This window comes from Sapajus apella, unplaced genomic scaffold (assembly GCF_009761245.1).
Source record: "Sapajus apella isolate SASKATOON/1434 unplaced genomic scaffold, GSC_monkey_1.0 scaffold1, whole genome shotgun sequence".
In the NCBI taxonomy this organism is placed as follows: domain Eukaryota; kingdom Metazoa; phylum Chordata; class Mammalia; order Primates; family Cebidae; genus Sapajus; species Sapajus apella.
Window position 1 is genome coordinate 63921275 of NW_022436941.1, and position 16305 is coordinate 63937579.

Here is a 16305-nt window from a genome sequence, read left to right on the forward strand (position 1 = left end):
ATTATTTTTAGTGTACAGTTCAATGGTATTGGTTGCAGTCACATTGTTGTCAATCATCACCATTATCTATGTCCAAAACTTCCTCATCACCCTAAACCTATAGCTGTTCTCATTTTACCTTTCCATTCCCCTCTCCCTTAGGTGGAGCCTGGGTCATTCTATAAGAGTCCCTGCTAATTCGAATCCACTCTCCATCTCCCTGAGTTTGCCTGTTCTAGATAACTCATAGACAATATTTGTCCCTTTGTGTCTGGCGCATTTCACTTAATATCATGTTTCCAGTTTCATCCATGTTGTGGCATTACTCAGCACTTAATGTTTTCCTTTTTAAAACTTTTTTTTGTTTATTTTTCATTTGGTATTTTTGTTTTGTTTTGCTTTTGTTTCTTTTATCTGGTTCCTTTTTTATCCTTCTTTCCAGTTCTGATGTCATTAGCCCCCATGTCAGAGGTGTTTGAACCAGAGCAACTCAGTCTCGAATAGGAGCTGGGTAAAGCGAGGCTGAGATCTACTGGGCCGCATTCCCAGATGGATCAGGCATTTTAAGACACAGGATGAGATAGGAGGTCAGCACAAAACACAGGTCATAAAGACCTTGCTGATAAAACAGGTTGTAATAAATAAAGAAACTGGTCCAAACCCACTAAAACCAAGATGGCGACAAGAGTGACCTCTGGTCATCCTCAGTGCTACACTCCCACCAGCGCCATGACAGTTTACAAACGCCATGGCAACGTCAGGAAGTTACTCTACATGGTCTAGGAAGGGAGGCATGAATAATCCACCCCTTGTTTAGCATATCATCAAGAAATAACCATAAAAATGGGCAACCAGAAGCCCTTGGGGCTGCTCTATGCAGTAGCTATTATTTTATTCTTTTACTTTCTTTATAAATTTGCTTTTACTGTGGGGTTGCCCTGAATTCTTACTTGCGTGAGATTCAAGAACCCTCTCTAGGGGTCTGGATCAGGACCTTTCCTGTAAAACCCACACGACTGCTGCTCTTGCCCTGTTTGACTTAAGAGGCAGGAGATGCTGATGCCACTTCCAGGTGAGTAGCTTCATGACACTTCAGCTTCATCCTTGTCAGGAAGCATCATGCTGCAGAAATAGCAGCCTTGCTTTTCACGTGGAGTGGAACACATTGTGTTTTCATTTCCACATGAACCCCTAGGAGAAGAATTTTTTTGTGTGTCGTAGAAATATCTTTCCTACACCAACTGAAATGAGCTTACAGAAGGCAAGGATGGCAACATATAATTATTATTATTAGATGTTGAGAGTTCAAACAAGGCCAAAGGAGTAAACTGGATTCTTAAATGTGAAGGTGAAACTGTGTTCCCAAAATCTCTCCCAAATGTGTCCCACCTATCTGGACAATGGCACCACCATCTCCCAGGAGGGAAGGAGGGGCCTCTTGGGTAGATTTAGTTTCATGTAGTCGTTAGGAAAGGGTAAAAGGACCTCTCCCACCTCCACTCAGATCTTGCTTGGGAGCTGAAAACTTGAACTCTCCCTGTCGATTCTCTCCCCTCCTTGGTGCCATGTCCTGTTCATATTAACTGGGTTAAGGGCAGGCCTTTGCATCATGTGGTGTCAGCTTCTTTGCAGAAAAGGGGACACACAGACTTCATTCTCGCTTTGGTTCAGCAAATACCTCTCAAGGATTAAGATATTTTTGGTAATGACTTAAAGCATCTCTTTCTTTTCTCTTTGGACATCATAATTATCTAAATGTAAATACCAAAAGCCATCAGGACTATAATTTATTCTGTGTATTGATCTTTGGCCATTCAAATACTACAAAAATATTCCACAAATTCTTGTTTCTCTGAACAACAACAAAATCTTGGTCTCTTAGAAGATATGCTCTAGTACCTACTCTGAAGTACCTTATTGACATCTCATATTAAGTAGAGCAGCTTCCGACTTTAACATCTTACCTGCCTAACCTCACAAAGTGCACACTGAACATTAAGTAGCCCCTTTAACTTTTGCCCTAGGAGCTTGCTTCTCTGCTGTGTACCTAAACAGAATGGCTCTCCCAGGTACTCATGAAGAGGGGAGCTATGGTGAGGCAAACTGCACGGGGCCCCTCCCAGCATGGAGGTAATCTTCCCCACAAAATCCCTGGTGGCTGTAGCTTAGTTCTGCTCTGCGTGAGCTCTTCTCATGGGCCTGGGGCTCAGCTAGAGAAGACAGTCCATTCTCTCCAATTCTATCATGCTGGGTCATTAACATGCAGGGTACTTATAAACAGATTTCCCTCATTTCTCGGCATTTCCCAAATATTTTAAGAAACTTAAACACATGATTTGCTAAAAATAAAAACCTGAGATTAATCTGACTGTACTTATATCCACAACTATAATTGCTTATATGAATGTTTACCAAATTATATTTGCACTCTAGTCACGTTTTCCCTTTAAACGGTTCTCATCTGAATATTCTGCATCTGCCATCCGTTCTTGGAAGGGTAAGGTCATGGTTTCTTATCTCCCTTCTCCTTTTGTATCTCCTCAGGTTCCCCACTATCTAAAGTTGATCATCAAGTAACAGCCTCCTGGGACAGAAGACACTTCTACGTGGATTGGGAAAAGGCGGATTCATCTGGGTGGATGAATTATGAAAAGGAGCTCCCTCAAGGAAGAAGAATTAGTGAATACCATCTTTTCCTCAAGATAAGTAGAAGCAGCCCTAAACCAAGATGAATGGCTTGGTAAGTAAAAGGGCTGGATTCCAAATGCACCCCTTCCACAAGCCCAGGTCCTTTTATGCAGGTTACAACATGCACAGTTGTACATGGCAGCCCCACAATGTAAGTTGGCTCTGGAAAGTGCTTTCATTAGGGTTTCAGCAGTTTCTCAGCTGTCAGCTTCACTGTTTCCAGGCTCAGTCTTGACAGTGAAAAAATAAATTTAGCGTCAGTAATAAGCAATATTTTAATATTGAGAAATAGCTCTTCATTCCCGAATGCATAGGAACACTGCATTTTCTGTTGTATAAAATATATAGAACACAACATTTATCATCTTACTGCGATGGGATGTGAAGTACTTTCACATTGTTGTGTAACTACCACCACCATCTGAGATTGTCCACTTTTTGGATGAAGAAAATCCCAGTCTGAAAATCAGGCACACCAAGTTTTCATTCCTGCCTCCCTGGTAATGGCATGTGCCTCTATGCGAGTCATTTCCTTCTTACTTGACTTCAGTTTTTCTCTTCTTCAAATTCAGGGTGTTTGATTCTGTGAGCACTAAATCACCTTTCCTCTCTAAGCTCTACAACTCCAAGAATGGCTCAGTTGATGACCGCCTTGGTTTTCTAATACACATTAGTTAGGAAAAGATTCAAGACCATTGCCAAGATCGGTAGAAGATCCTTGATATTAAAACCACAATCCTAAAAGATACAGAATCACTCCTGGGAGGGCAGAAAGCCAGCACAAGAGACAATTCTTCTGTTTCCCTGACACTGAACTCCAGTTTCCAATGCTGCTGTGGTAATGTCACCACCAGAGCCTGAGCCCTGGACCCTGTTGCTTCCTGGGGGTCGTGTAGAAATTGTATTTGAGAGGCCTTGTCTGGAGTGTGATGAGGCACATGTTTTAAGCGATGCCTGGGAAGCTCTGCTCACATTTGGTGGCCAAAGGCCACAGCTGGTAAACATCCTGCAATGTGTGGGACAGTGTCACACAGCACAGACCTGTCGTTGTCACTAGGGCTGCTGTTGAGAAATGCCTGCCTAGAGTTGGACATGGGAGAATGAGCTCACTTCTGGGGTAACAGATTAGGAGGGTAAGCACCTAAGATGGGACACCCTTTATCCTCTGTCTGTGTCTCCTCATCTGACCGCTAATGTTTTCCCCAGGGCACACTAATGTCTTTTCCTCATCATCACTGCAACCAATTTCCTTAAGAAGAAGTTGAAGGGATACCATATTTGGAGAATATGCAAAGGACTTCCTACTCAGCCTTGGCTATTCCTTGGGCCTGTGTTGTCTGGCATTTCCAACTTCATTTAATATTTGTCATATTATTTTCTTCTTTCAGTATTACTTATGTTAATGTTTTTGAAAAATAAATTAAAATATCATATACTCCTTAGTAACTTTCATTTCTGCTTTGGGAAAAACATGCCAACTAAATGTCCCAAACAAAAGTGTAATTTTTTTTTTTTTTGAGATGGAGTTTCACTCATGTTACCCAGGCTGGAGTGCAATGGCATGATCTCGGCTCACCGCAACCTCCGCCTCCTGGGTTCAGGCAATTCTCCTGCCTCAGCCTCCTGAGTAGCTGGGATTACAGGCACGCACCACCATGCCCAGCTAATTTTTTGTATTTTTAGTAGAGACGGTGTTTCACCATGTTGACCAGGATGGTCTCGATCTCTTGACCTCGTGATCCACCCGCCTCGGCCTCCCAAAGTGCTGGGATTACAGGCTTGAGCCACCGCGCCCGGCCCAAAAGTGTAATTTTAATGATGACATTAATTGGAGCATTATTTTCGTAGAATAAGCAAAGAACTGGATACATTCAAATGCTCAGTAACAGGATGGATAAGTGAGATGCAGTAACAGTGAATTATGAATGGCCATACACTCACTAATGCCCACAATAAACTGTATTGATTCTCCAAAATCTTTATGTGAAATAATATGAAGTGAGTAAAGATGAACTAAACTGTATTTACATAATAATTGCAGTTATGATAAGCACATTGAACAAGATCAAAACAGAGAGATGGGAAAATAATTTAGAGATCATTAAATTCTATTTTTAAGCAAATTCCTCAGAGTAAACAAATTTTTAATTGGAAAAACTCATTGTTTCCTTATCGTTTTCAATTTGATTAGAGACCTCAATTTTGAAATTAAAGGTAAGAACTACACCCGTTTACTTCTTTTACTTTTTCTCTCACAATCTTACGGGCCAAAAACAAATTTCTAAATTTATGGTAAAAATGTTGGTTTGCAAATATGTTTGTTAGAAGTACTTAATCAGTAATTTATCAGACAAATCCATTGAGATCAATGTGATGTACAGTGTATCACACTGAAGTGTTCAGCAGGAAGCTCAGACCATTTAAAGGCCCTTGCTCTTGTTTATGTGAGGATACTTAGATTTCACATGAAAGGGTGGAACTGCATATTGATAATCTGAAATCAAACCTATGAGTCTGTATTATTTGTATTTGACTTGATCCAATTATTAGATGATTAATAATTCAATTGCCTTATCTATTTGTTTTTTAGTTTTTAATATTTTAAATTTAATTTTTTTTTTTTTCTGAGATGGACTCTCACACTGTCACCGAGGATAGAGTTCAGTGGCACATTCTTGGCTTACTGCAACAACCAACTCTCGGGTTCAAGTGATTCTCCTACCTTAGCCTCCCGAGGAGCTGGGACTACAGGCACACACCACCATGCCTGGATAATTTTCGTATTTTTAGTAGAGATGGGATTTCATCATGTTGGCCAGGCTGGTCTCAAACTCCTGACCTCAAGTGATCTGACCACCTTGGCCTCACAAAGTGCTGAGATTATAGGTGTGAGCCACCATACTAGGCTTCAATTGCCTTATTTAAAGCGAAGTCCACATGAACAAATTCTCCAACCTGAAAATACATCAGCAAGTTCTCTAGTGACTTCAGGTAGAATCCCAGGCTGGATAAATATATGTAAGGCCAGTGTCAGTGTTCGTGAGGATTCCTGTAAGAATCCTCATCCTAGAGTGTTCTAGGATATAGGGATACAGAAATTCAGAGTGCAGGATAGAGAAATCTGCCTGCAGGCTCAGAGTTGTGTTATGGAAAACCCTCCATGACCCTCAGGGTGGCAGAAGGATATTTTCCTATCAAACTCTCACTGTCCTAGAATGCTACTTATTGGCAAGTTTCAGGAATGAGACAGGGCGTTTTTGTTCATTTCCTGTCCTGTGAAAGTGAATCCGACTCTTTGGATGAAGGAGTCTTTTCAGACTGCTTGGTCCAACTCTGCTCTGATGTCAGAAGCCTCTCTCCTCCCAGGAGAATTTGAAAGGCAAGAGGAAATAAGATCCAGGACCGTAATGGCGATAAATTATTGAATCTTCTTTTCCAATTTTGCAATAATGAATCCAAATAAGATTTTGCTAGTGTTGGTAGACAGGATGTGCTCCATGAGCCAATAGCTTTTTAATTCCAATTAGGATCACTGTGATGCCTGAGAGGCTAAACAGAGCCAGAGAGTGAGTACACAACAAAGAATAAGGTTCCATGAGAAATATGGACATGGATGCTGAGGACAAAGAGATTGGGCAGGGTACAGAGCTGCCAGTCCTGAAGTCTGCAGTGTACACTTTTAGGGAAAAAAGCTTAATGCATCTTAAAATTTAGGCCACACTCAGATGCCACATCATCAAAAATTTGGAATAAAGTTAAAAGAGGAAAAACTCTGTGTCACTCTTTGTCATCAGCTTGGATGTGCTGGTCTACCCAGCAGCACTGAGCAGGGGTTAGACACACTCTAAAGACTGGTTCAATGCACTGTGAGCCGGTCACTGCACTCCGCCTGCAGTCTTGTGGAAAACAACAGTCGATGAAACTAACAAAGGGAAGTCTCAGAAGCTTGAAGCTGGTTGTTTTCAGACCCAGATACATCTCAATAAAGCGGTTAAAAAGCCCAACAGAATACTTCTTCTTTTGTTAATCCCTAAAGGAATAAGGGTTCAGGTCATTATCTATCCAGGTCTTCTCTCAAGAAACTACCCTTTCTAGAAGTGGCAAACAAAGCAAAGTGGTATGGGGGGAATGAATTGTGTATATTTCAAGGAATTCTGGCACTAAAAACTGTAGAAAGAGAGGTTGAAAACATGCTCAAGGTCTACTAGAGATATTTTGTTTTATTTACTATTATATTTCTAGAGTCTAAACAGTGCTTGTCACATAGTAGACAATAAATTTTGGCTGAGTGGACATTCCAGCTACCAATAGAAGATACAGGAATGCCAAGTAGTCTGACTTGGTACAGCTGATAGCAAAACAAAGTAAAACAAAAACCGCTCCTCCATTTCTATCCAGAAATATATCCCAAATTTATAAATATCTATATTTATTCTAGAATGATTTAGAAATATTTTTAAAACTTTCAAGAGTTTATAAAAATGGAAAAAAGTAAAATTCCAGTTGTATGTAAAAGTATTGTCTTCTTAATCCTTTGATGTTATTGGTCTATCTCTGTTTTCACCCAATATACCAACCAACTATAGTTAATATTGCAGATGTTTTAAAGGAAATTCGAACAGAATATTTCTTCTTTTGTTAAACCCTAAAGGAATAAGGGTACAGGTCGTAACTATCCAGGTCTTCTCTCAAAGAAACTACCCTTTCTAGAAGTGGCAAAGAAAGCAAAGGGGCATGGGGGAATTAATTCTGTGTGTTTCAAGAAATTCCAGCATTCACATAAAAACTTTAGAGGCCAGGTACGGTGGCTCACACCTGTAATCCCAGCACTTTGGGGGGCCAAAATGAGTGGATCACCTCAGGTCAGGAGTTTGAGACCAGCCTGGCCAACATAGTGAAACCCCATCTCTACTAAAAATATATAAATTAGCCAGGTGTGATGATGTGTGCCTGTAGCCTCAGCTACTTGGGAGGCTGAGGCAGGAGAATCACTTGAACCAAAGAGGCAGAGGTTGCAGTGAGCCAAGATTGTGCCACTGCACTCCAGCCTGGGTGACAGAGTGAGACTCCATCTCAAAACAAACAAACAACTATAGAAAGAGAGGTTGAAAGCATGCTCTATCTATTTTAACCTATAAAATTAGTCCATAGTGCAAAGTCATCTTAAAGAGGCAGAGTAGCAGAAAAATAAACTTCATAGTATCTATGAAGATGGAATATTTTTCCAGGAAACCTAGGTGAACACCCAAGCAGGCCTCCCAGGATGCAAGACTGGTTTGGACCTGGTGTTGTATGTTCAGAAACCCGATATGTCAGCCCACTAAGGACATATCTCTCTTAGAAGCAGACTCCCAATGGCCAACCTCACCACGACTGATAGAAAAAAACAGAATTCCAGTTGGTCAATTAAAATAAAAAACAGAACTCCCAAGAAAACTGGCATTCTTTGGCCAGCATATTTCTGACGGGCAAGCTCGAGAGAAAGCTGAATTTGAAATCCTCAAGTTGCTTTGGAACACGGAATGAGAATGAGAGGTCTTTGCTGCAGGAGCCATGTCTTCACTAATTCCAGGCCAAGGATGCCTAATGCACCTTTCCCTACAATAGGGATATATGTGGCTCCAAAATAGGCTAAAGCTTTAGGTCAGGGCACCTCAACCCTGAGCACTATTTGGAAGGGCACTGCTGACATCTGCATGTATGACTTTCCCTTTGGTATTCTTCCTCTACTGAGTTTCAATTCAAAATAATACATTCTTGCTTTAGATACGTTCATATCTTCAGTTAGTTTTCAAAGTGTTAAAGATCTCAGAGACTTGTTATTCATTCATTCAACAAATATTTGTGGAGATCCTATTATGTACCACCCACTGGTCTGGGCAGGAGGATACAGTAGGGAATAACAGACAAAATCCCTGGTTTCCGTGAGGCTTACATTCTCTTTATTTTTCTGCTACTCTGCCTCTTTAAGATGACTTTGCACTATGGGCTAATTTTATAGGTTAATTCTCCAAATTTCTCATTTGTGACCATATATTTGCCATTATGTACAGTTTATAATTACAAAAAAAAAATAACAGGTGATATCTTCTGTTAAGGTTTTTGAAAAGCAGAGAAAGACGTACAAGTTCAACAGGTGACTACTGTCAGACTTCACAAGCAAAAAGTGAATTTCCAGATCACCTTTATCTTGCTTGACATACCAGAGTGGTGCATTTTCACCGGGAATGGAGAGCCTTGTGTTCTTCTCGGGGTTATCCCCATTAAAAGGGCTTTAATTGAAAATGTTAGGGAACTGGAAAGGAACATAGGATTAAGAGTTGGTATATGTGTTCCAGAGTCTGCCTCAGCTAATACCCAGCTACAGATCGGGCAAGTCAACTGAACTCTCTAGGTCTCCTGTCTTCATCTTTAAAATGACAGGGTTTGCCTAAGTCACTAAGGAACCAACAGCTGGGAAATATGTTTCCCCCTGGTAATAGAAGCCAAACCTTTTCTGGCTCAATCTTTCTTTCAGGGCCTTGGGCCATGCCCCCACACATCCTGGCTACTTCATAACACTACTTCATCAAACACTGAACTTGTAACACCAGTGTGACAGCTGAAGTCGCTGATATTCCAGAAAAGATGTTAAAATATTTTGTTGTTTAGCTATGGAATCCTTTATGCACATAAATGGTGAGTCTGAGCCTGCTCTGATGAAGCAGAGGGAAGAGATGACACAAGGGGTCGGTCCGTCACCACTCCTCCCCACTCCCACTGCAGCTCCAAAGAGGACTCCATAGAACAAGCGCCTCAAATTAGCATGTCTGGAGGAGCATATAGACCAAATTTTAAATATGTCTACTGGTTCTGAAAAGAAAGGGGAGCTTTAAAGAGGACTGTATTAAGAATATATTTTAATTACAAAATCTAAAAGTGTCATACAGAGGAATTTACTTCTGGTTGTTAGTTATTTTGGGGCCAGAAGACTCTCTAACCCCTTGCTAAGCTGCCTGATATCTTCATTAGTCATTGTTTGCCTCCTGTTTAGCTGTGTTCTCTGGTTAAACCTTCATTTTCAGTCTACCTAGCAGACTAACATGCTCCAAAATACACTTCATTAGCCTCTCCATCTGCTCTGCCTCCCATTTACCTGCCTAATCCTGTGGCTATCATCCTCAACTACCTACTTATCTTTCTCGTTCATAAAATGTTTCCATTTCCCTTCCAGAAATGCTTCCAATTCTGCTGTCTCTCTCACCCTATTAACTGATACAGTTCGGGATTTTGTCATGTTTTGCCTGGGCCTCCTGATATTCACACTTCCATTAATTATTATAGCAGCTATCATTTATTAGCGTTTTCTATATAGCCAATGCTTTGCTAAGAGCTATACATACATTATCTCATTTAATCCTCCCAATCTAATTGGATATTCTTATTGCCAATGTGCAGATATGAAAACCGAGGCACAGAGAAATTTAAATTACTTACAAATGGTCACACAAATAAGTGGCTTAAAGTCCATGTCCATTTGACATTTTAAGTCTCTCTCCCATCTAATTCTCTCTCCATACTGCTGCCAGAGGTAGCTTTCTAAAACACAGGTCTAATGATTTAATGATACAATCCAACCCCCGTCTTGGCATTAAGGTCTTTCACAATATATCCACAGCGTGACTTGTCGGCTCCAACACTTCTACCTCTGCCACACATAAGTTCACATAATTGCCTACCAAGCCCAGGCTACTGGGCAATTATAACATCTTCCTGAAGTGCCATTCTTCCTCTTATCTGCCTGGTAAACTCTTATTCAGCTCCCAAAACCCTGTTTATATTATTTATTTATTTATTTATTTATAAATTTTGAGCTCTGAGATACATGTGCAGAACGTGCAGGTTTGTTACATAGGTATACATGTACCATGGTTCAAAACACTGTTTAAATGTCAGTTCCCAGATGGGTTTTCATCAGCTCCCAAAGGCAAACTTAGTCATTCCCTCCTCGGCAATCCTACAGCGTTTTATTCAATATCTCTTTCATAGAAAAAAAAAAACACATAAAGCACTAACATTTATCACAAGTGTATTTGTCACATTGTTAAAAAAAAAATTATAGACAAAGATCACAACATACTAATGAGAATATCCTCTTAATGTACCTTGTCGGGTGACTGCTTCAGAGTTGGTACTCAATTAATGCTTAGCGAATGAAATGTGCCTGCTGTCTCCACTTTTCTCAACAACATTCACGTTTCTTCCCAAAGCAATCTGGCCCTGTCTCACTTATGCTGCTAAAACTCCTGTCCTGAAAGCTACCAACACATATGGGAATTAGGGGTAGCAATTGATATTTGCTCTGAAAAGGATAAAAGAAAAACAGGATGCTTCACTATTAATTAGTTCAGGTTTAGTTATTAAAGTCCATTTTGGGTTAGTATATGTTGCTTTTCATCTATTTTGTATTAGTCAACGCCTGGCTGTGATAATATTTTGGTTCCTAAATATCACTCATCTTTGTAACCCTCAGCAATAAAGCAGTTGAACCAATAATTATTAATTTATCTGCTTCACTGGGTGGGTCTTAGAAGGAAATAAGCCAGTGAGCGAGAGGCCAACCCCCCTGACGCAAGGGAAGAGATGCCAGCACGCTGTTTGTTCTGCTCTAATGGGCTAGAGTCAGAGTAGGGCTGAGCTGAAAATGGCTGGACATCCTTCCTGCCTATGGGTAATCTTAGAACCAACCCTGCCCCCCTCAACAACCACTGGACAAAAAGCTAAGTCAGTTGTGGCCGGAGAGGGCTCACTTACACAGCATCCACTCTAAGCCACAGCAAATGGGAGGGAAGAATGCCTGATGTCCTGGAAAACCCTGCCTGGTGACCAGGGGCTGGGAATCCAGAGGACACATTTTCACTTCACTTAATACAAAGGCTTAAAACCTTCCTAGTCTGGCTCATTGTGTTTATTGTGCTCACTGCATTCATCTTAAGAGCTGTTTGCAGCAGCCAATAACTTTTAATTGCCAGGTCTGAGAGACTGAGAGGCTGAGAGGTTTTAGCCTCTACTTCGAGACTGCGGCACCTGAAAGCTGTACATATCTTCCTTCTTCCAGCAACTTCCAGGCCTCCCTTTTTTCTGACTGCTCCTCTTTCTCTGGCTGCTCCTTTGCCTCCTAATGATTCCTCCTCCACCCCCAGCTCCATAAATAGTATTCAGCAGGAAACCATTCTCTCCCTGGTTAAGGTCATTGGCAGTGTTGTCTTAAACAAGATGGCTTCCAAATCTCTGGGCATTTCAGCTTACGTGGGGAATAACCCATTGGCACTCCACTACGATTGTCCCCAAGGACCTCAGAATGAGAGGGTCTCAAACCAAACATTTTCATCTTTCTCTCTCCTGCTAAAATCTATACTCTGCCTTACTTAATTTAATGAACTGCCATTATTTCATTAATTGGTCCCCTCCTCCCCACTCCAAGCTGATCAGTGAGCAAATCTTTGCTGACTCTACCTCTGGAGCGGCTCTGAAATGCATTCCTTTTCTCCACCACTTTCGGCAGGGCCTTACTCTGTGACATGTTCTCCCTGCTCAAAGTCTCTTTATTTATGCTTGTCTACGGCTACTGATACTGGGTATCAACACTGGCAATCTACCCATTTGTGAGTTCTCCATATTAGACTATAACTTCCTTGGATAGAGAAACCTTGTCTCTCTCTCTTTTTTTTGTCCTATTATTCTTGTGAAAATACTGTGCTTTATACACAATAAGTGCTTAATAAATAGACTTTAGCAATAGAGAACAGATTATCTTAAAGTGACTGCCCTTGTCCTTCCAAAGAGCAGGTCATTAGATAATTAAATATTTACTCTAACTTCTTCTGGCCCAATTAACAATGTTATATATACACACAGACCATACACACAGACACATGCACACACCTTATGCCCTTAGCTACCTTTAAGTCAATCTTTTAGCAAACACAAAGAGGGGCTCCATCTCCCAAATAATTAAAACATAAATTGGGTCATATTTTTGTTCCTGGTCTTCCTTGAGGAAAATGACACAATGCTTAGTAGCAAATGAGAAATTATTTTGCAAATCTATATCCTCAAAATGCCACCAAACATGGGTCATGCATCCTGCTTTCTTGCATTTTGATCCTATTGCTGTGACTTAGTGTGGTAATTATATTACAAAGCTATTATTTGATGAAATGAAAATGGCAAAACAATTTAAATGCTTGTCTAAAAAGACTCTGCATGAATGCAATTATGAGTGAAATTACAATGGCAAAATAATTGAAATGCAAGTCTGGAAGGCACAGTTGTGAAACCATTAAAATGCTCCTGTTGGGGACTCACAACACTGAGTGAAACTATACACTCCTGGGGACTCATTTTTAATTCACTAAAGCAGGCAACATTTATGGACAGATGAGAATATCTGGGCTCCAATTGTGCTGCAGCATTATCTACACTTCTAAATGCCACCTGGGGGTGGGTAACATCACTAGGGTTTCTGGGTTTAGAGGGTAGTTTGATAAGATAACCATATGTCATACTGTGCTTTCATACAGCACCAAGAAGATCAAGGCACACAGGCAAGTTGGGCTTAGATTTTTCTGTAGTGTTCCCAGTATAAATGATAGGATCGTAACATTAAAATATTTTTATTTTTTATTCTAAGTGTAAGCTGGCAATTATTAAATATTTGTGAGGATATATTTCTAAAGATCTATCTTCTTTAGACATTCTGCTGATATATTCCTTCAGCAAAATCTCGATACATATTTTGATGTCTAGGCTTACAGTTGGATATACTTGCTCACCAAAAGAAAAAAACAAAAATGAAATACAGAGCTAGATGCAAAACCGATCTGCTGAGATGGCCAATTTGACGAATGACCAAGGACCCTCCTCTGAAGCATGGTGATATCTGCGTTTGATAGTGGAACACACAAATGAGTGTATCAGCAAAATATGCAAAATATGCTCCTGACTCCCACGCCTTCAACATACACAATCTACTTTCATGGATCCATTTCTTTTAGCTAAGCATAAAGAAACAAATACTAGGAGTGGGTCATATAAAAGGAACAAGTGTTAAAGGAATACAAAGATGTATATCGTCTTCTCACCCATGATTGTCTCTCTTGTGTTGTCATAGAGCAAGTTAGGATATGGCATTTAATTTTAATCACCCAGGAAATTTCTCAGCATCAATGATAATAACATTACTTAACAAAGTTACTAGGTTTCCACAAAAAGAATGGTATACTTTTGTTTTTGAAGCTTTAGTTTAAGGAAGTCCCAAGGAAACGCAGGTACTAAGTATTTTTACTTTCTTTCATAGACTCTGAAACACATAGATTTAATAGACACATAAGCATGTTTTCTGAGGCAGGATTTGCAAGAGCAGTTTGGGAATCCTCCTGATTTTCTATACCAAGTGTTTGCAGTGGATCCTTAAACTGCTGGGGGGATATTTCACCACATGCCTGCTTCTTACCTACTTATTTTCCCGTGCACAAACTCAGAGAGTGCCAACTACAGCTTTGTAAAAATATGAGCCTGAGTGCATGGCAACTTCAAAACAAAAATCAAATCTTCTGTATAGATATTTTATAGAGAGGTCACATTATTTTTAACACACATAATTTAAATATTTATATGATTTAAAATATATAAAGAAATGAAGTTTTTCTAGTTTGGGCACAAAGTTACACACCTTGAAAAAGATTAAAAAATCAACTATAGAAAATTATATGAATAAGACTGATTGAAAATCTAAGCAAACATACACATAGATAATAGAAAAAATTAATCAGGGTCCTAAAATATTTGAACGACTGTATTCACATCAAATTTGAAATCCTATTTGTCAGAGTTTCATAGAACTAATCTCTGTATTCAGAAATACTGCTGTGTTGAATATAACAGCATTATTAACTTCCAAGGGAGTGGCTTCAGAACTTAATAAAGGAGAAACCAATGCAAAGATGATAAAAATACAAGTTAAAACACACTCTAACTCACTTTTAAATGCATAAAAATAAATTGAATGGATAGATGATAAAGAAAATATAGTAAATATTAACTACAGAATCCAGGTGGTAGGTATACACAGGTGTTCACTATACAAATATTTTGATTCTTTCGTATGCTTAAATTTTTTTGTAATAAAAAATTTGTTAGAAAAAAATGCAATGCTCTAGATGAAAAGTATTTATTCTCTATGTTGCTAACTGTGCTTAACAAATAAGCCAGTTTCAGAGTTGGTCTCCATGACACCACACACTCACCTAGCCATCCAGATCCTGAATTTGGGATGCAGAGGTCTGTCTCAGCACTGGGTAACACGAAGCCAACAACAAACACCTCTACACCATCTGCCATAAGAGCCATGCCCAGGACGAAGAAAAGGGCCCACTGAAAACGACCATGACCACATTCTTGGATTATCAGCTCATACTGCTGGGCTAGCTCTTCCTCGTCAGCTCTCCTTTCTGATTCCAGCTCCCGCCGGTCCTTGTACGCATCTCCCTTGGGCTGCCCCACTGACACAATGCTGTCCTTCGCTTGGTTCATACTGGGGATGCCCTGATACTCCCCCTCATAGATCTCATCATCTTCATCATGCCCCTCAGTGGCTTCACTTGAGCCTTCATCATCATTGGCCTCTCCATCATAGGTTTCTCCAGCCGGGTAGTAGTCATCATCGTCTTCCTCATCTTGGAACCGACTGTAGGACCTCTGGGTGTATTCATCCTGGGCTCGGTCCACAGCTTGATTCACCTTCTTTACTGTTTGTTTCTTCACCTCTCTGGCAATGTCCTTGGCGCCCTTCATCAGTGAAGTCCTATCCTTGTAAGAGTCTTCCATCTTCTCTTAATTGATGGTCAATTAGAAGATGGGAATTTTTCACAGACTTTGTTCAGTGGTTCAGCTCTGATGGCATCATCCACTTTGGGTTCAAAACAGAACTGCGAAAGAAGAAACAGGAGATGGTTATTATTCCTTTCCATATCTTTTTTACTATCTATTTCTTGACCTCTTTTCAATGCCCCACAAACCACCACACAGAATGAGTTTTTTCTTTTTTTAATCTCATTGTACACATGTACACCTTACGCTGCTTCTCTGCTTAAGTGTGAGCAGCACCCTTGGAGTATTTAGGGTTTTCACTGCTATTATTATTGTTTTATGTTAAGGAATTCTATCCCCAGGGTAATAGTACACAGAAATTCCCCTGAGAATAAAATGGAGCATCTTGCATCTTTAAAAGGACACCCAGCACATTTTGAAAGTGCTACAAGCATATACCTTAATTGAGAAAAATAATATTGCTCACAGACACATACAAATATTGCAGAGGCAAAACCAGAGTATTAGAAGAATCCTACTGGGCCTATTTCCTCACATTGAAAAGCAATCAGCCCCATATACAATTGCTATCAAACTGTAGCTATATTTGTAAGATTGCATTTCCCCCTACTTAACATTGTGTTTCCTTCCAGCAAATGATAACAGAGACTCCCACACCATGCTGAACTGACAATGAATATATTCCCCTAGCATAGTGTCATATCCCCAGGATTGGCAGAGTTCATCAAATGATTTTACAGACACATTTGATATTGAATTACAACATAT

The 16305-nt window shown here is 40.0% G+C and overlaps 1 protein-coding gene across 3 annotated transcripts in view; it reads right to left on the reverse strand.

The window, feature by feature from the left end:
* Positions 1-16305, reverse strand: part of SV2C (synaptic vesicle glycoprotein 2C) — a 269321-nt gene that overhangs the window by 203242 nt on the left and 49774 nt on the right. For all 3 annotated transcript variants that reach the window (XM_032278009.1, XM_032278001.1, XM_032277991.1), the window contains exon 2: positions 14955-15635. In XM_032278009.1, the coding sequence (XP_032133900.1) occupies positions 14955-15534 (580 nt within the window). In that variant the 5' untranslated portion in view covers positions 15535-15635. The remainder of the gene's footprint in view (positions 1-14954; positions 15636-16305) is intronic.